Source organism: Xylocopa sonorina, chromosome 7 (assembly GCF_050948175.1).
Source record: "Xylocopa sonorina isolate GNS202 chromosome 7, iyXylSono1_principal, whole genome shotgun sequence".
Classification (NCBI taxonomy): domain Eukaryota; kingdom Metazoa; phylum Arthropoda; class Insecta; order Hymenoptera; family Apidae; genus Xylocopa; species Xylocopa sonorina.
The window spans coordinates 2,698,318-2,719,243 of NC_135199.1; the positions used below are offsets into that span (position 1 = coordinate 2,698,318).

Genomic DNA, 20,926 nt, shown 5'->3' on the forward strand with positions numbered 1-20,926 from the left:
TAATTAGTACTGTGTGCTCATGGGCTGATCGTGTTATGCCGTTGCATAAAAAGTTACGCTATAGAAGAGGGAGCATTGAAACGAGATTTCAGAAAATTTATTTATACCGCGCTACAATTAAACATAATTATTTCCAAATATATCGATAGATGGATAACAGTATTATCGAAAACGTGACGTTACAAATGCGATTTCCCTATTTTAAAGGATACACTAGAAATAACGTAAAAATTTTGACCATGTTCCGCCGACGTGGTTCTTCCGATATCACTCGCATCTTCCTCTATCTCATTGAAGTCACCCGGTAAACAAGCGTCTAGGCGATTTCGACGCCTGAACGGAGTGAAACATCCTTTGCCGGACATAAAAGAAAATATGCACTGGGTGTTTGTATCTTTGTAGCATGGCGGCCGACGGTAGTAGGATGAGGATGAAATAAACGTTTGGTCAAAAGGTTTACACAGGCTTTTTGCCCCTCTTTAGACCGTTGACAATAGCTTGTCATACCGGCCAGTCATTCAGTATCGTGAGAAAGGTTTCGCAGCTTTCTTCTCCGTTTCCTGGATCTTATTGATCGACGCGACAATGAAAATGTATAAATGTGTCCTTTGGCAATTCTGTAACGCACTTTCGTCGGGAAACGTTTGAAGAGCGTCGCAACGTTAGCCATCGAAGAATAAATTGGGGTAGAATATGACGAGGAATGTATTTTTTTTTTATTCCCCCATTTTCTTCATGTTTTATTTCTTGATCGTTTTGCTGGTTTACCCGGAAATGTAAAAAATTGCCGAATAAATTCCAATACAATTGTTCAAGATTAGATGTTATTACATTTCCATTACTTTTATCTTGTGCAAACAGTGTATAAAATGTTAATATTGCTTTATAATAAATAGAGGCAAGAAACTAAACTATTACAGTGACAGTAATAACGAAAGGCTGTGTTACCTTGACTAATCGGGAATGCTTGCATCCGAGACACGCGATACAGCTCTGGTTAAACATTCGTTCACGTGGGTCGTTATTACTAAATTATGCGTGAGAGAAAAGCAATTAGTCATTGCCACTTTATGTAATACCAACAAATAGCGCACTCTGAGTTTGTTGCTAATTAAATTATTAATTCATAAAATCTGTTTCCCAATTCAAATATACATTTGCACGAATTCTTCAATTTTCTTCAATATTTTTATTGTATCAAATATAATGTGAAAATATCTATCTATTTAAGGAAGTGTTTCCGGAGTAATGTAGTTAGGCTTCTAAAAATAGAATTAACGATTTCGCTTAAATTTGTGCACAAATGTTATCGAAATTTCCAAACAAATTCATTGTTACATACCGGAGTTACGTAGCAGTTCGACGAGAGTATTAACTGGAAAAAAAGAAAAGAAAAAACAGATATTTCCTTTGAGCAAGAAATATTACGAAATAATTCACAACTTCGTCCATGATATCTGGGTTTCTGTTGCTCTGTGGGAAGAGTCTGTCCCTGATAACGATAAACTTTTCCTGTTGTTGTCGCGTGGAGACAATCGCCACACGAGGATGCACAACTCATTTAGTCTTCCTCGTGGCATGAAACAACCCTGCATTTGACAAGATAAAAATTTGCATACGAGTGTATTCGCGTATACTCGTTAACCGACGTCCTGATTCATTTTAATTGTGTTACAGAACTTTATCGCCGCTTATTTTTAACTTATTCAATAACGTCCCGTTTCTTATTTAACGTAAGTGAAACATGTATTATTATCAAACTTGGTCTCTTAAAAATAACAGTGTAGCGTTCGACTAATTTAGATTACAAACGATAATAAATGATCGACGTAGAGCGTTAAGCGTATCTACATTATTCGGCACGAAAATACGACGAAATTGAATAAATCGTGTAAAGCGATTGCCATTGCCCGTGATTTCGACATGTAAAATCTATATCAACGATAAAGGAATGCTTTATACGCGATTTGTATTCGAAACACAGACCGAAACTGGCCAATATTTTAGTGTAATAGGCGTCACGCGATCTTCTACGTGTATTCACGTTCCCTATGTGTCCAAAACGCTTCCTGGCCACGATTTCCTGACTTACACTCTCACCTGCATTTCAAGTCGCTAAATACGTAAGCTTGTACCACCCACGTGAACAGCGAGGAAGCCGAGTAAAAATAGGGAAGAAGTGTCCCGTTCTACGATGCTTTAGCTACGGCCAACGTGATACTTTCACCGTCTACCGACCTGGAAATACCATTCGATGCAGTGCTAGAGCTGGTCGCCTCTTTTTTGTTTTTTTCTTTTTTTTTTCTTCGCAAAGAACGGGTACGATCGAGTTGTAAATCATCGACTACGAGCCAATTGTTGGCTGCCATTGTGCTCTTCTGTGTTATGATAAGCAAGAAGTAATACAAAGTTTAAATATACAGAGAAGAGAATTACATTTTTTATACATTGGCTACCGTATTTGTGCAATCGCACTTTTAATAAGAATTTAAATGCCTATGCAAATGTATAAAAAATTATTCCATTTAAATTTACAATAATGTTTGCATTAATACATTCCAGCGCGTATTGTAACTCGAATCGCTGGTTGTTTTATTCGCTGGTACGAGCGTAATATATCCTCACTTTTTTCCAGTTTTTTACATCCAATTTAAATCCAAATGGAATATCTCCAATTTAATTTAAAAACTAAATAACTCGCTGCACGATATATATTGAATCTTTTAATTTTGTTGGTTTAACTACTAACCCGACTAACTAACAATGAAATATCAAACTAACGGAAGGGAGTCAAATAAGGGAGTAAAATAAATACGATGAACACGTCTACGTTAGCAAGTATAAGTATCGATCGAGTATCCTTTAAAACTCGCTTCCTAAATTGAAACCGTGATAATCACAATAGCCTTCGTAATGTGGTAGCCTCTTAGCGATCTGCGAACACATTAACGGTGTCGGTCGTAGTAAAACGCATTACATGAATGACATCACGTTCTAGAACTGTTGTATGCAAATACGTCATTGACCACTATTAACCCCATTGTGTTTATAGTTCGTGCCGACGAATTTTTTCTCATTGCACCGCGTACACGCAAACAGTTCCAATGAGCGAATCAAGTGTCGTAAGATTATTACGTCCGAGTTTAATCACCACTATCACAATTCCAAAGCCGACAGCTAACGTGTTAATTAACGTGTAATATACAGATCAAATTATAATGTACGTATTAATTAATTATTAAAAATTAAAGGTGTTTCCAAGCATTCGACAATGATTACGCGAAATTGTTGCAAGCTACTTTGACGACCTGTAGAATCGAAGTGAACGCGTAACGCAAGGTAAAGAATGCAATTGGTGATGGTTAATCGATCGGCCGTGTAATGAGCAATTTCAAACGTGACGTCATACAGAGTATTCATGCGGTCACTACACAATACGGTTGTGTCTATTTACGGTCTGTTGGATTGCAAAATTTGAGAAAAGTGCGGTTACATGTAATGGAATGGAATAACGCGCGTTAGGATGTTAATCAGGGTGCATGGTACACGTCACTGGGTCGTCATCGCTAATTCATGTGTCAATTATTTAGAAAGAAGCAACGTCTGCCAGTGACATCACGATCTGATCTCATTCGTAGCAGATGTGTACGAACGTCAGCCAATAAACATAAAGCAGGAAATATTTATTTGCGTTCAAGTGCTTTAAATAATGCAGACACATGTTTAGCGTTTAACTAGCTATGATTATAGCTATCGATTATAGAATCGATAATGGTCGGAGATAGGGTTGCGTATAATTTTATATCATTTTTAATTCGACGGGATAAACAATTTTAGATAACGCCAATCGTCGATTGGTTTTTCCAATAAATGTATCGCGTAGGATCATATAAAAATAATTCAGGATATACCCATATTATGTAACGATTTATACCGTTCGATACATAAACACTCAGACTAGTCAATCAATCACTTATTTATACACAGTGCACATCTAAAATCGTTGCAAACCGTGATAGATGTGGTTTACGTTCCAAGGCGGATCGGTAATTGTTAGTTGGCCATTAAAGCGCCGCACGATATTAACTTAAGCGGCGCAAAGGCTGCTACGCGTGACATCACAGTCTAAAATTATTTATTAACAAATGCGTCGTTTACCGTTACCTCATATCTTTAGTTACTTAATTGTTACTTATTCGAGGCCGTTTCCAGTGATATCGCACGCGTCATACCACAAATAGTAATCTTCCCCTTGTTTATGCGCGATTGTCAACTGTTCCAGAGCATGAAAGTTACGAATTTTAATACGCGTGCCCGAATTCGAACTCGAACGCATGTTGTGGTAAATTGATTCGATGGATGAATTTTTATTTTAAACGAAAACAATTTACTCGTTCGTTCGTTGCGATTCATAACGAACGTCCAGATACTATGATTTCGTCGAGGTTTGTTTGTTACACAACGATGCTGGTATTAAGAGGTTGATTAAACGAGATTTCAGAATTATATTTACATTTTCCTGCTGAAATATCAAAGCGAGCGCAGTGTATCGACGTTAGACCAAAAAAAAACGTGACGTTTTATCAGAACCAATTACATATACCGCTTATAATATACTTTATACTAATTACTAAAATTTTATTACTTAATACTTAATCGAGAATATAATTTTAATATATTTATCGGGCGGGCTTACTACACAGTATTACATTACATGCCTCTGAACTTCTGTCACCCATGCTTTCACAGCTAGCATAAAATTATTTATCCTATTTACTACATATCTGCCCTCCTGTGATTCATGTTGTATCAGGAAGATCTTTTCTTCCTTCACTTTTTCTACGATCCGATTCGATGACTTGTTCCTTAAACTCCTTGTTCTCCATAAATTGAACGCCTAGCGCAAGTAGATATTTTCATATCCCGGCCAAAACGTCTTCGGAATCGTACACTGCTCGATCACGAGGGTCGCGCGATACGAACTCTCGTAAGCCGCCGGTGACATCACGCCGTCGAGTTATTTATTACGAACGTGAATGAAACGGTTCAGCGTGACAATCGGAGATAATGTAAAAGCCTCACCGAGGGAGAATAAGCGACCTTTTTACGACCGTACCGATAACCCTTCCGCGTGCACGCGTTCGCTCGCGCGCATCAGCTACCCCTTTCCCTCCAATCCTTGCTCCTAAAGGACAGGCCGCGTTTCTCAGTAAACGGGCCAAAGAAAGAACTCCAAAATTAGTAAACCGCGCGGCGAGTTTATCGCCACGAACCGATGGCACATACCCGGGAAGATCGTAAACGAACGACCCGATACGTTACCGACTTTCGTGGAAATCGGCGATACCGAGCTAATAATAACGACGACGCCATCGCTCCAACAATTTCGAGGGTTCAGATGCAGTTGAAGAGAGTCAAGTTGTTCGTAGGCATCCGATCGCGCTTCTTTTCGATCGTGATCGACGGACGAACATATTTTTTGCGAAATTTAGACAAAAGTTCCGGCGACTGGCGAACGATCGGTGCTAGCGAAATTCGAAAAATGTCAAGGAGGAAACATTCGATGATAACAGATTTTACCACTAACCATTCTGTACCATCATCTTCCTCTGTTAATCGATTTCGGTGAATTAATTTATCAAACAGTTATCGCCCGACTTGTTTTTACTAACCGCGTGTCAACCACAAACCTATATACAACTTCTGAGATTAAGACCGACACATAGAACGGATCGGATTCGTTAATTTCAATCCATTCCGTTTACATCTATTCGAGGAAAATAATTCAGCTTACTTTAATCCAAGTTAATTTTCAACAGAATTATTAATATAAAGCGTGCATTGATACACGAAGGATCAGAAGTACAGTTTGTTCATTGTTTTAAAAACCAATTTATAGAGCTGAACGAATTATTTTCAATTTAAATTCGTCACGAGGGAACGAACTTTACCTTAGATACTTTGCATTATTTCGCGCGTTTAAATGTCTCGCGACTACACGGACATACGCGGTCCAGTTCCAGTCGCCCACTCAGGAAATCGGAGCATAAATCAGCGAAACCAACGCGAAGGTAAACAAACGGAAAAGCACGGAACGGCACGGAGAACAGAGAACGCGTAGGTGCGAACGGCAGTCGCGGCAGGACAGTAACCTAAATCAGTGCCGGCGAAGCGAGGTTCAGGAATTCGCTGGTAAAGCTGACGCCCCGCCGAGTTGACACGATCTGCGCCATAGGTCAGCCACGAAACCGGGCATCGAACGCGGCCGATTTCGTGGCCCAGACGCGGTAGACGTTATTGTCAATTGGCAAATTACACGAGGATCGAGTGGACGGTGTCACGAGCGTTACCAGAACGACGCTTAATCTATGTGGGTCGCAATCTATCTCTTACGAAACGTGCTAACCTCGATACACATTATCTGAAAAAACTCCGGAGTTAGGGTCTCATGATGTATGCACCATTTTTGTTCTCTCTCTCTCTCTCTCTCTCTCCCACTTTTCTCACGTGTACAAATCATAGATCGTGGATTGGAAACGTACGATTTCCGTGTACGTATCGAGTTGCTTAAGTGTGTATACATCCTATAGTCGGGATTTTAAGGACTAGTCATTTTGATTAACAAGGAACAGTGCTATCTATCTATCTTTCCTGAACACTCCAAAATGTCTCGTTGACAGCTCAAGACCTGAAAATATGAGAACCGTACTGTAAGAATCGTTCAGCAGTAGTTGAAGAAGGTCTGTACTCTATATATGTAACCTAACCAGGGAACATTCGTTAATGAATTAATAGGGACGGAAAAGTGAGAATCGGTATTTCAAAAATGTAACTTGGAATTGAAGAAATGAGAACATTTCGTGTTGCATAGATAAATAAACACGTTGTGCATATTTGTGTACAGTACTCAACTAGGAATACCCTGTTTGGACAGTAGAACGTTCATGCGCGAAAACCTTCGAATAACGGATGTTCACATAAAGGTAGTACTATTGCATTATCTAAAAAAAATGTAGTTGGCCTCGAAATACTTGCTACTACTCTACATGCAAAAAAATATTTCAAGGCATGTCAGCGGGTCCGATTGGAAGAAGCATTGCATGGAGTATCGCAAAATTGAACTCGAGCAATACACCTTTCATAAAGAAAGTCGCGAAGCAGCCAATTAATCGACGCTGAAATATAGTCTCGTCAAATTTCGCGGTAAAGTACCCTGGCGGCTCGACACGAATCTTCCAATCGCTCCGATTTAAATTATCGGATTTCCGTGAGCCGATTCGTGACGTGGTGTGCATTCAAAGCGGAAAAGATTGCGTACCTAACATGTTGAATTAGCGTGAAGAAGCGTTCGATAAGTTTAACTTAAAAATTTCCTTATCTCGTGGCTAACTAGGCTAGAACTGAAATGATCGATCGACTATAGTGATTACCTATTTTTATTTTAACCAAAAGATCAATATTTTCAAAGCATAGAAAAATCGTAATTCAAACACATCGAGAAACGTGTTACAATATAAAAAGGTTGCAACTCTAACTTGTCCATCGAGAACGCTATCGCAACATCCCTCCATCGATTTTATTATATAACACCACTTCCACTAGTAATGAAAAGAAAATGCGCAATATCGATGATATCGCGACCATAACACGCTAAAAAGTTCCATCTCGCGATCATTTCCAGGTTTCGTTAAACAAATCGGATATCGATCTCGAGTGAATCCATGAAAATCATACCAGCCAGTCGATATGCTCGGGTGACAGACCCGTACGGAAAATAAGCTCTGGAATGCAGTCGGAAGCGGCGACCGATTAGGCGGACGACAAAAGGGTGTTCGAAGCGATCGCCGCTCGGTAGCCAGCGTTCGTTGGGATCGATCTCCAAAAATAGGGCGCGTACCGACCGCATATCCGTTTCTATTTCCGCCCGGTTAACACGCGTTTCCACCCGAGATGCGTTCCGCGCTCGATCCGCGCAAGCTGGATATTTTTTCCCGCTCACGCGTCGCCGATAAATTAGTGACGGGGAAGGCGAAGGGTCTCATTGCACCCACACTTCACTGCATGCAAAATTCTGTTGGGAAGGCGGCATAAAAAAAATCCTCGTGGTTTTCGCCATTCGGATTGATTTAGATAAGCAGGTGGTTCGAATGGTGGAGTTGCCTAATTGGCTGGAGTATAATAGAGTTGACACGAGGAAAATAACTCTTAAAGTACTGAGCGGCCTGTTTGCCGGGATAGAAACGCCTTTTAGATACGCGGTGCTGCGTTTATGTCAGGTTGTATGTTACAAGGGTTGAGCACACGTATCTATATTTAAACCTATTTCTTGGAAAGTCTGTACCGATTACTTGTGGGTATTGTGAAATAAATTAAAACCAAGAGAAAGAAAATCACATTACACGTTTAGTCAACTTTCGCGGCTTTCAAATTTCAATTTCAACGGAATGTTTTCTGCCATTTGTTTCCAATTATTCTCTTATGTAACAACTCGGTTCCAAAGACTTGGTATGGAGTTGATAAGAATAAGCCTCGACAAGTTGTTCTGATTTTTGTAGAAAACAACGAACGCGCGACTCATCTATCTCATACGGCCGCGTATGTACATTGAATTATTGACCTTAATCACTTGCTGACGCGTTAAGCGACGCGTTATCGCCTGAAACTTCCGTTTTCACCTAGACACCTAGACACGCGATCTTCAGGCTTCGCCCTTTGCTCGGTAAAGACCTATTACAACTCTCTTAATGTCTACGGAAAGAATTTCCAATTAAAATGTTTCGATTTGTTACATTATCGTAGAATTCAGTGAGCATTTAGATTTTATCTTCCATTGAACGTAATAAATGTTTTTAACTATAGATTCCAAAACATAAGTCCCTTATCGCGTACAGTAGCTCTAATGTGCTCGCAGGTCAAAATATTACGAAACGAAGAATCATATATCACATGTTAAAATCCCGATTGATCCCCCTAAGCTCGCATCACACATATATATTTCCAAACCCAAAGCTTTAAAGCTTTATGAACAATCTCTACGAAATTCCATGCATATATCTCTAAGAGTCTTGTTCTGGTAAATTTAAAAGAAGAATAAAAAACGATTTAATTCTTCACCAGCAAGTATCGACGCTGTGCTGAAACGTCACAGACCAGATGCATTGTACATATTTTGTTAACGGTGATCCATCATCATAAAGGAGTGACCCAAAGCCAACCATGGTGACAAATTCCATTAAGAGAGAACGCAAGATGTCAAAAAGCGCAATGAATTGAATTTTGCGGATGAAACGCTGAAAAGAGATCCACAATACGAAGGCTGATGCCACAATTGGCGCCAATGTTACGCTTGCATACATACACGGTTAGAGTCGGTGGAGTTAAACTTGACACTCGACCCTTGTGCTAGAAACGCGCCACGACCGATTAGAATTGGATCGAAACGTTTAGGGTTACACGGGAGTTCAATGCTAAGTACAGCGATGAACGATGGATGTAATGCGATGTATTTATCGAGAGATCTTCCGGGAACATTTGTTACAAAGTTAATTAGACAATTCGATGTGGTATACTGGAAAAATTGATGATAATTCAGTGTATATTATTGTACAATTTTTTACTTTTATCATTGATAGATATTCGTAGAATAATTCATTGTATACAAAATACATGAATTTCCAATCTTCAATTTTGCACTCCATGTAGCATCCGTTTCCCAAGTAAATCAAACTGAATTATTAATTGACAACAAAACAATGGTTAGTTGGATTTCAATTATTGCAGATTGATCACTTCAATATGTATTTTTACATTTTTCGCTATGTTATAATATCGCAAATATATTTTTACCTACCGTTCTGAACGCATTCGACAGAAACTGGCCTCTTTTTAAACGATGAAGGATGATGTTTTAATTGAATTTTTGTTTTCCTTTAAATAGAAACACATATTTAAGATGAGCGATATCACAAGTGGCTATCGGCAACGAAAAGTCTAAGAAACCTTTCTTTATTGGATGCGGCTCACCTTGTTCGGTAATTATAACGGTCGTAAATCATTGACGCCATTTTACTCAGTCATTCATGACTGGGTAGCTTCCCCGTATGTAGCATCGATTATCGACCACATACTTTTCTTTATTCTTCTACATAATGAAGTAGAAGCGATCGTAACGTTATCGTTAGAGCACCAGTCATACGTGAAAGATGAGTTATTCCTTTTAACCATCCTGAACCGACTCTTTATCTCTGCTGTCGAATATCACCCTATTATTAAAAATACCTCTGAGTTATTTCCGAACCACTAGTTCCAATCTAGTAAAATTCGATTATGTATGACAAGTATTTAACGAACGCAAAATTTTCCCTCTAAACTATCTCGCTGCCATTGGATCATCAATCAGCAATGGAAGAGAGCTTACGTAATCCACATTACGTAAGAGTCTCATAAAGCAAACACATCGCCACGTACATGTAAAACGTTAAAAAGCGAACGAAAATGCTTGTACGCGTACTTTGAGGGAGGGAGGAATAAAATGAAAGGGTTGCCGCGTCTTTACCTGGTAATTGCTTCCTTCTCGCGATAAGAGATAAAAGAGGTTGAAAAAATGACGGCCGGGAAAAGAAGGAATTCGAGCGCGGTGCTAAATGATAATGTTCCAGAGTATCGATAGTGAGATCGACGCCCGGAGCTCGTATTTACTGCACAATTACCCATCGATTCGGCTCCCAGGCAGACGAACCGATACGAGCACGAGGCGATTCACGTGTGTCGCACGCACACGTGGATTCTTTTATGGGGGTCAGCATTTCTGCCGGCAGGCGAGTCAGACGCTCGATTATAGCGATACACGGGCTACGGTTGTACAAGTGTAAAGGTAGAACCGACGGTTTTCGACTTGTTAAGAGCTTAAATAAAGCCATTTACCGGCTATTAATTTTTCTTCTCCATAGATTCGATTTACCGTATGTCCAATCATTTTTTTGACATTCGGTCGAGCAAAACTTGATCAATGCTAAATAAATAGAAAATTGTATATTTTATTCACGCTTAACGAGCCAATAACGAAGAATAAACAGTTAGAAAATATGCCTAGCAACTTCAAATACAATCTCTATACACATAATTATAATACTCTACAAGTACCTATTTTCGTACTCACGCCGCGTGCTCGAAACTCGGTTAATGGAAATTAATACTTAAGTTCTACCCAAAATTAACGTCGGCATAAGAGTTTCCATATTCCATCCTTCCCCCAGCGTCCTTGAAACTAATAAACATTAAATTATTTCCTTACTACGATCGCTTCATTCCTCAAAATCATAAACTATCGATCATCCCCAGTATTGCAATCGTACAAATTCACTGCGTTGAAAAATAGCAAAAATTCAGCACCCAATGCGATTGGAGCCAGCCTGACAGTCGATAGAAATTGGGAATAAACCTCCGTCGAATGGAACGGAACCGAAAAGGCGCGGCAATAGGTAAAAAAAGGGGAGGAAGAAAGGAAGGGAAGGGTTAAGGAACGCGAGGCGAGCTCCAATATTTTATGCAAGTAGTTGTCCGATCAATTTTTTACGCACGCGATGCTCCTTTTTCGGCCGCGGGACGAAGAAAGCGCTGCGCGAAAAAGGGAGGAAAAGAACCGTTGCGGAGTTGCCGCAGAAAAATAAAGAAAAGAAAGAAAGGAATGACAGAGAAAGGAGGACAAGGGACGAGCTTAAAGCGTAATCCATGTTGCCTTGGACGCGTGACGAGTTTGCGTAACGACCATACGCCCGCGATGCTTATCCACTTACGAGGTTCCGTATCACACGCACTTTTTGTCGGTGGATTTTTAGCGAATCTCCTTTCTCAGCCGAAGAAGCGGCTAAGAGAGGTCAGAGCTGCACGCTCGAGAACGCGCGCAAGAAAGTGCTGCTACTTCGAGAATTATACGGTACAGATCAACTGTTTGTAGTAGGTAATATATTTCGCGCCTGCACTTCCGTTTCGTTCTTATAGGCCATATATGTACGCGGACGTTCCGATAAAAATGAACGCTTTTAAATTTCACGATTACTTGAGGCGGCTCTCAGCTCGGTAAATTATTTTATATTCCATGCGACATGGCTATTTTTTTTTTTTTTTTTTTTGTCACCTCTGTCCTTCGTCGAGTTTGATTAGCGAACGAATTTGACGAGACCAAATTCCATTTAGCAGATTTCTCTTCTCAGCAACAGAGATCGAAATTCAATGCTTAGGTATGTGGTCAAAAAATGCAGGCTCTGGAATTGTACAAAGTAAATTAGATAGCCGTGGTAGAACATATTTCTTATATTTCCAACGTCTATCCTATATATTTAAATGATTCTTGTTAAAGTATTAAAACTAAAAAATTGCTTATACAATCGCGGTTAATTTACAACTTATTATTCTGGAGAAATCAATCGGCCAAATTTACTCGAAAAAACTTATCAACGTCCATTAAGAGCAGATGTTACGTAACGGTATTCCTTACCACTCGAACCTTTTCATTAAACATCTCTCTTGAGCGTTCGCGAGCATCCTCGCTCGTTTTCAATCAACGAAATCCACCGATCACGATCGCGAAAGTCAAAAGGACGTAAAAGGGAAAAAAAAAGAAACGAGACGAGAAGAAAGGTGTGTCGGCAGTGGTACGTGTGCACGAGAAGAAAAAGGTTACGCGCGAAACGCGCAAAAGAGAAGCTCACGCGCGCGTAACGAGGATGATCGAGGCGAAAGGAGAATCTCGGACGCGGCGTGCATCGTCTCGTCGCGGAACAGGAATTAAAAAGCAACAACCAAAAATGAATTAACAACGAGGAAAAAAAGACGGGACGAAGCTAAAGCAAACGCGAGGAAGAAAGTAAAAAAGGGAAGAGCGAGGGAATAATTCGCGGTGTCCCAGCCACTTACGTAACCGAGAGCTGTACGCAGCACTTTTATCGTTCGCGTGGAAGTCGGTTACGCAAATCGAACCGACCGACTGCGTTTTTTTTTTTTTTCGTGAATTTCCCTAGTTTGGTAGAAAGAGGTCGAGAAACCAGAGATACAGCCTTTCGAGTTGATAAGATTTAGTTCCGAGCAGCTGTTGTATCGGCCCTTCGCCTCCGACTTTACTTTGAACGATGACTCTCGTTTCACCTGGAGACGAAACCTCGAAGAGAGAACGCGACGTCACAGAAGACGTTCGTTCGAGATCGATGTTATAGGAGGAAAAAGGGAACGGCACGGTGTGGTAACCGAAAGAAGAGATGCCGAGAACAAAAGCAGACAGGATCTTCTTCGATTCAAAAGAAGAAGAGTATACTCATTTGTATAACATTAGTGTAGCTACAACATATACGTATATTATTCGAAAAAATCCTTTCTCATAGTCACATGAAAATACTACGAATCAAGGTACATGCAAATGATAATAAGCTTAAAAGGCTCAACCGCGGTTAGACACGATTGGATAGAAATAAAAGAGACGACAGTGCGTAGAAATATTTTTTGTAGCCGCTGCAACTACACGCCAACAGCGTAAATGTCTGGACACGATTCCGCACCGCCAGCGTCATCCGGCCGGAGCTGAGAACGTTTAATATTACTGCACATTATGCAGATTCCGAATACCGTGCCTTCTCTTCACCCTCTCACCACTGTGCTGCTCGTGCTCGTTTCACCCCGTACCTGAACGCTCTTTCTCGTCGGTATCTCGCTGCGTGGACAACGAACAACCGATCGTGGACCACTTCGCGCGCCGCGAATCAGCCAGCAGATTCTTCTCTTCTTTCTTTTCCATCGAACGCGATATAACTTCGATACACGCTTCGAACAGTTGATTCTGCTTTGCAGATTGCGATTGCGCGTGGGATACTTGAGATCCCACGAAACGGGAATCCGTCCTTAGAGGGATGTCTGGAATCCCGTGGATGCTAATTCTGAACCTTTTTTCTTGGTTTGCTCGCGAAGATTCGTCCTTCTGTTCGCTTCGAGCTAGATACAAAAGGCAGGGGAATCGAAGGGTTCGCGGAACGGCGAAGAATTTTTATTACGCGCCGTTAATCTGTAGGATTTTCAGGCTTACGGTTTCTGGTGCGCATACTTGTAGGAAGAAAGTTTGCTTCGCGCTGGGTATATCTATCCACGTGACTGATTTTTAAAAAATTGTTCGCATTATTTCAGAAACTTTTCTCTTTACTTTATCGCAGTATACTTTGCTATTAAAAATCTAACTAGGAGCATAAAAATTAATATATTTAATAGCGAAACATCGTGTCCATCGTTCATTTGGAATCCATTTATTTGCCGCAATAATTATATTTGGGCGGGGCCTGAATTTTGTACGGTCATACTCCATATAAATTATCGTACGCGATAAACGTACAACTTCGACGTGCATGTACTTTCAGTCGCAAGAGAAAAAAGAAGGTTAGTAGCAGAATTTCACTTTGACAGGCAGTTATCTATAAACGTACGCCGACGTCGTTAATATTTTTAATCGCCGATAAAAGTTCAATACGTTCTCGCGGGCATAAATGGGTTAATGCTGATGAATTTCGGTGAGAAAGTTCGGCGAATTCGGCACCACGCTGATACCGGCCCCAGACTGAATTGGACCGGTTCAGGCCCAGCCTCGACTGAAAATCGGATTGCACAAACCGGCAGGGTGCGACGTCCGCCGTGAAGTATTACAATTATTAATCGTGCATATAAAATGTCCTGATACTTCTTTTCTTTTTCTCCGGCCACTCCTTAAAGGAGCACTCGACAATTTAATGTGACTTGGCGGAGTGCGAATAATTTCCCTCGTTCAACTCTTACACCGTGGTATCGTCGAACATTACTTTCTATCAGCAATTAGCAACATGCCCAGCAAAATGTAGTACGCATTTACTACATGGGAAACGCCATACTTAGGTAACGGAACGTTCGGATATTTAATGTATTCGGGTAATGGATGCTAGGATATAGGAGGCTCGACTTTAACTACAATTTAATGAAACCGATCGCTCTAAGTCTGAAACAATATTCTCACCGGGCGGCATACCAGCCGGAGATGCAGAAAATCTATCGCGCGCAGAACCCCGGCAAGCAAATTGCCAAAGAACGTTGATACCCTGCATGATTAACCCAAATCTGGTCCCAGAGATTCATTAGCCCAAAGCTACCGCGCGGCCTTTCCAATCAAAGAACGAGCACACGAGCCCGCTTGTCGATCGATCGGAATGGCGAAATAAATTGAACGCGGTCGTGCAGATTATAGCGTCGACAAGGAGCGAAGTTAACGTCTAGAAGGGAAACGTCGCGTTGCTTTTCAACCGGAGGCAATGCGCGTCGAATCGAGCCCCTTTATCTGCGCGCAGCCCCTCTAGCCGAGAACAATTGCCCGCGAATGGCTTTATCGTCTCTCAGGTTTCCTGCTTACGACGTAAATCGATCGGTGATCCCCGATCGGCTCGTTCGCGTAAATCGAGTCCGCGTTTCTTTAACGCGCGCGAATTACGCTGGCCAGGAAACGCTCGACCGGGAGCATTTCCGCGGATCGTTTCGGTCTGCGCGATTTCGCGTAATCGGACCCGCGTGTAGAATTCTCCGCGTTTATCGTAATGTGGCAACCGTGTTCTACCGAGGGAAGAACGTTTCGACGCGCTGCGACGATTTGGAGAACCGTTGGTTTCGTTCGATCACGATCACCGTGAGATGGAAATAGTTTGAGAAATAAAGCAGTTGTTCTTTTCTAATAGTGTCTAAACTGAATACAAATTGCCATCTCTGTTTGAATGAATACATTTGTATCGTCGATCTGCGTGTTGACACACTCACCATCAATATCTCGTTTAAAGTTAAATTAACACTACATTACACGCACAACTTACCCAGGTTCAACAAACTTTATACTGATTTATTCTAAATATTCAGTAATCCACTCCATTCCGAAGGGAATAATCATTTACTTCTTCTACTTAAAAATCCAGTAACGCTATTAAAACGCTTTGCGTATTGCCACGTTACCAAATATTATAACAATCGATTCTATAAAGTGCCGAAAAATCGGCACTAAGAAGAAGAAGGAGAAAATCATTTTAAGTTGCGAATTTTATAAGCACTCGACGATACAACTACCCTTACGTTCAACTGTTGCGAAGGAATTTGCCACGAACAGTCTGCAGATGCGACCAATACACGGGACGAGCGCTCATTGAACCGGCCTGGAGAATTACTAGTATCGAGTTCATTTTATTGCCGGCTACGGGATCCACGGGCGTTCGCCACGGTACGGGACGAGGAACCCCGTAATACCGCGACCCGATAAGGGCGAGCGTTACTTGCGCGCGTACACCTTGTTTAACAATACTTTAATTCCACGCTGCTAGTGCAGAGCCATTGTTAGCGTGCCATTTATTGGTCGAACGTCCAACATCGCAATCGTAATCGGCGAAAAGGAAACCTCGTACCTGAAACGACGAGGAAGGAAAATTAGATCGGCGCGTTTAAATTTTCCTATCGATAAACGACCAAGGAAGAACGTTAGTTTTTCTCTATATCGAAGCACTTGGCGAACGTTTTAAACGTGAACACAGCGCACGCACGCCTCGATGTTAATTTAATTATAAAAATGTTCCCACTTAACCTCGTAACGCGTAGTGCGTTTCTTTTGTAATTTATTTAGTTGCTGCGAGGAGAGCTGGACTCGACCAAGATAGTGAACAGGTTGCAAGTAATACCGTGCGAGGGAAAATTGAGTTAACTTTCTGTTTTAATTGGAAGCGAATGGATATGTATTAGTATTTTTTGTCACGATGATGATATATAATTGCAATTGAGCGGATGGACCATGGGGAATTTAAAGTCTAATAACTGGAGTTTTATTTCGTGTTTCTGTGGTATTAAGATCGACTCGCCCCTAATTTATTTATTTAAAAGGATTAGACATTTATTGTAGCTATAGAAAAATACGGTCACATGTGAGATTCCATAACAAAGGCATAAAACATTTGTTGTAACATCTTTGTTCCCAGAGGTTCTGCACGACGAGAAAAAGAAAATAGAAAAAGAGGCTGTTTGAAAGGTTTTACAGCGAATGTGACATCATACGTCTAGGATCCTGAACGGTAACATAAATATTTGAACCTGCAGGTCTCGTAAAACATTCGGTGAAAACTGGTAGCATATGCTGAAACTTGCTCTTCACGATTAGGTTTCCGCCGTTACTTCAAAAGTTCTACAACACGAGAAATACTTTATCGCCTCTTTTACCTACAGATCAAACTTATTCTTCCGTAACAGTGCTACAAATCCAGAGAAAGGTGTCGAGAGTAACACGATAAACTATAAGATTGTAATAGAAAATTGTTGCAATAATATATAGGGAAGTAAAGAAGCGGAAATAAATTTAACAAATTATTAGAGTACCTGGAAGTTGCATCCGTAAATATTGAAGCAATGATTTAGTATCCATTTAATACTGTGGAATAACGTTGAGAAAACAACGGTGACGCAATAATTATTGTTTAATATTTAAACAACGTTTTCATCGACGTGGATACATATTCATAAAGCGTAAAGCTGTCGACAAGGACAGTCTTCTTGGCTTAAGTGGTGCACTTCGTTCACAATGTAAATTACTAGTTATAACGCGTAACATAGTGCACTATCGTATCGTTTAAAGTGTCCTTTAACATTGTTCGAGTGTACCAGTGGAATCTGTTACCTATCACTATACGTCGTATAAAATGTTAGATCGCACACGCAACTACTAACCACTAAATATTCGATAAATATGTTGTTTATCACTTTGAAGATTAGACAGATTAAAGTAGCTTAAATCGGGTATGCAAAGGTATTTGTGGAAATTTATTGCTTTCCTGTGCTGAGTACATCGACTGAAACGAAAAATCAATATAGAGGTGAATAACACTTCAGAAAATAATTGCTGAAATGAAGTCTTCGCCTTAAGCCTTATTGACCCGAGCCTAACAGGAAAGCCGTCATCTAACATTACCTTTTAGGCTCTAAAATCCTACTTCCTTCTATTACAACATCTAAACTTAAATGGCCGTTAAAGATTTCTTAGTTTTACTGTATTTAATGACAGAAAGAAAGAAGAATAATTCCCACAAACACGCAAGAATAACGCTTCATTTTATAATCACATTTGTTATACTTTGCAACTTTTCAAGATTTACTTTTTGTTACGTGACGTATTCTTACTCGTAAGAGATACTGAAATTAATGAGTTATCTCGGATTTATAGTCAGCAGATCTGATATAAGAACTTTTCTGCGATAGCTACCATTCGGAACAGTCTTCTTCTATCAGACGCCATTACTACGAAGAAGGAAATTTGGCGAAATTGAACACATCAGAAAATCGAGCTAGCACCGTTCGTTACGGATTTTCTTTGGGCGAATTTCGCGAAACGGAAACAGGACGTGACGGATCGCGATGGAACGTCCTCACGTGTAATCGTGAAATTATGTCATACGTGAACGCGATCCTTGTCCAAGCTGGGGCGTTACGTCATCGCCAATGGCTGCAGGCGAGCAGACGCGCCGCTGGCATTACATATTTGGAAGATCATTCCGCGGCGAGGTCATCATGCAAAAGTGAACACCGCGCGACAGATAAGACGAACGATGGTACGAAACCCGCGATGAGTTGTAGGTTCGCTTTTAAGTGGAACCTCTGAGCGGTCGGGGACATTTCATACGAACTCGCCTACTTTCTCAGACGCTCAGCCACGTATTTCGTATTGGGAACGTTCTACGAAAACAATGATCTACTATCGGTGCGTCCACATTTCATAGGGATTGTGCAAACAAAGGGGAATTTCGGGATTAATTAGGATGAAAACGTACGTTGCTTTATAAACTTGTAGACTGCAGTTGACTTTGGATTGATAACTTCTTAATCGGAACCACCTTTCACATGTGGACTTAAAGAGTAATGAAGAGAGAATCACGACGACATATTTTTGTGTTGCAGACTTAACGATGTGTAAAAAAAAAGTAGAAGGCTGAAAAAGGAGACAGACGATATGATCGATTCTTGAAAAAAAAAAGAAAAACGAATTTATGATCGATTGGTCCAGCAATCGAGAGCTCGATGCATGTTGCGGTCGCTGCAAAAGCTTCGCGAAATTCCATAGCGGCGAGGATACCTTGACGCGCGATTGAAAACAAGGTGACTTGTCACAACCAATCACGTAGGAGGCATTAAACTGATGCATTAATGCAAGAGTGACCTTGATTCCATGAAGTCTTCGCGATCGTGGGTGGATGCTGAAATGCGGATTCGCTTTTTCTTCTGTTACATAAATCCATGTTATTAAAACGTTCCTCCGCGTGTGGCATCTAGCTCGAGTTACCGGGTCCCATTAAAAAAGGAACGGCCGCATCTTCTCTGGTAAACATGTAGCTCGCGAACTGGATCTGGAATCGCAGATATTTTTTTTCGGACGATTCCCCGAACCGATTATGAAGAATTGAGCGGAGCCTTTGATGTTTCGCGTAAAGAGTTAACGATTTTTTGCGTCTCGTATATCATCTGAAACTCAGTGGAATCTAAACTACATACAAATCCACAAATACCATTTCTGTTATTCGTTCTATCGGAAAATGAGACAAGAACTAGATGAAAGTAAGCGAACATATTACTGTTACGGTTCGAAGAAGATTGTAAAGAAATTGTAAAAGCACCATGGAGAGAGGATAGAGGTTTCGCGAGGTTAAATACCATACCGAAACGTTAAACTTAAACGAAGTTAATTTATCGCGAGCAAAGCAGTTTGCGGCTGTACCTAGCCGTAAACCAAGATATTCCAACATGCCGCAGAGGTTAACGCTCCAAATTTCTAAACTGAACTGTTCCAACAAACATCGGAGCACCTGAATAACCAACGGCCACGCGAATAACCCAAGGAAATACAAACGGTGCCCGTTCCATTTTTTAATACGAAAGATCCCCCGCAACGTGTCGCGGTTACGAACCTTACTCTACGTACCATACACGCCGAGTGTAACGTAACGTAGCAGAAGATACGAAAGAGCGAAGAAGAGGAAGGAACACGTGTCTCGCGTGTACAGGTCGTAGGGTTTCCTCGAAAGGTGGACGCTGTCCGGACTTAAACTCCCGTTGACACAAGCGGGACAACTTTCATCCAGCGACTCCATTTTCCGTCTCTTTCGCGTTATTCAAATAGACTACAGGATAGTCCTTCGGGATGCAGTGGCGTAACTTGTTCGCAAATTAACATTCGTCGTTCGGGAATGTTTAAGACACGAAAGTACTCGGAATATAAACTCAAGTTCTTAGAAACATTTCAGTTAACATCTCGAGTTAATTATTTTTTATATTCGTAAGGATGTTTGAGAGAAAATTTCATAGTTTCCGATCTTGTTAAATGTCCGCGATATTTGAAGATTAATATCGGGGAAAATATTTTTGTGCGCTCGATGGACATTTGCAACGAATTTTCTGATAATTTATTGACAAGAGCTCGATACATGTTGCGGTCGCTGCATGTAGCCAATATAGTGATTAACTGAGACCATTAGCATGAATGCATATTATATTTTTGTTTCACTTTGTTATAGATCTGCAAGGATGCAACCAAATGCAACTGTGATGGGATAAAAGGTAGTCCAGGCTATCCTGGACTTCCTGGAGTACAGGGACTGGAAGGACTTCCGGGTGACACTGGTCCAGAAGGACCAATGGGTCCCAAAGGTGAAAAGGGAGCTGGTGGAGAATATGGCGGCATGGGAGAGAAAGGATACAGGGTAAGTCAACAAAATTGCTTACGACAATAATTATTCTGCTCTTCTAAATAATTAATTTAATATCAATTTCCGTGATTAATTAATTTTATTTACTATCAATTTACAACTGCTATATATTCACGATCCAATCATTTTCCCTTTACTGATTGTTATTCATT

At 40.7% G+C, this 20,926-nt stretch overlaps 1 protein-coding gene across 1 annotated transcript in view; it reads left to right on the forward strand.

Annotated features, from left to right (window-relative positions):
- Positions 1–20,926, forward strand: part of LOC143425497 (uncharacterized) — a 47,093-nt gene that overhangs the window by 2,922 nt on the left and 23,245 nt on the right. Inside the window, exon 2 of the mRNA XM_076898347.1 lies at positions 20,583–20,768. Within this exon, the coding sequence (XP_076754462.1) occupies positions 20,583–20,768 (186 nt within the window). The remainder of the gene's footprint in view (positions 1–20,582; positions 20,769–20,926) is intronic.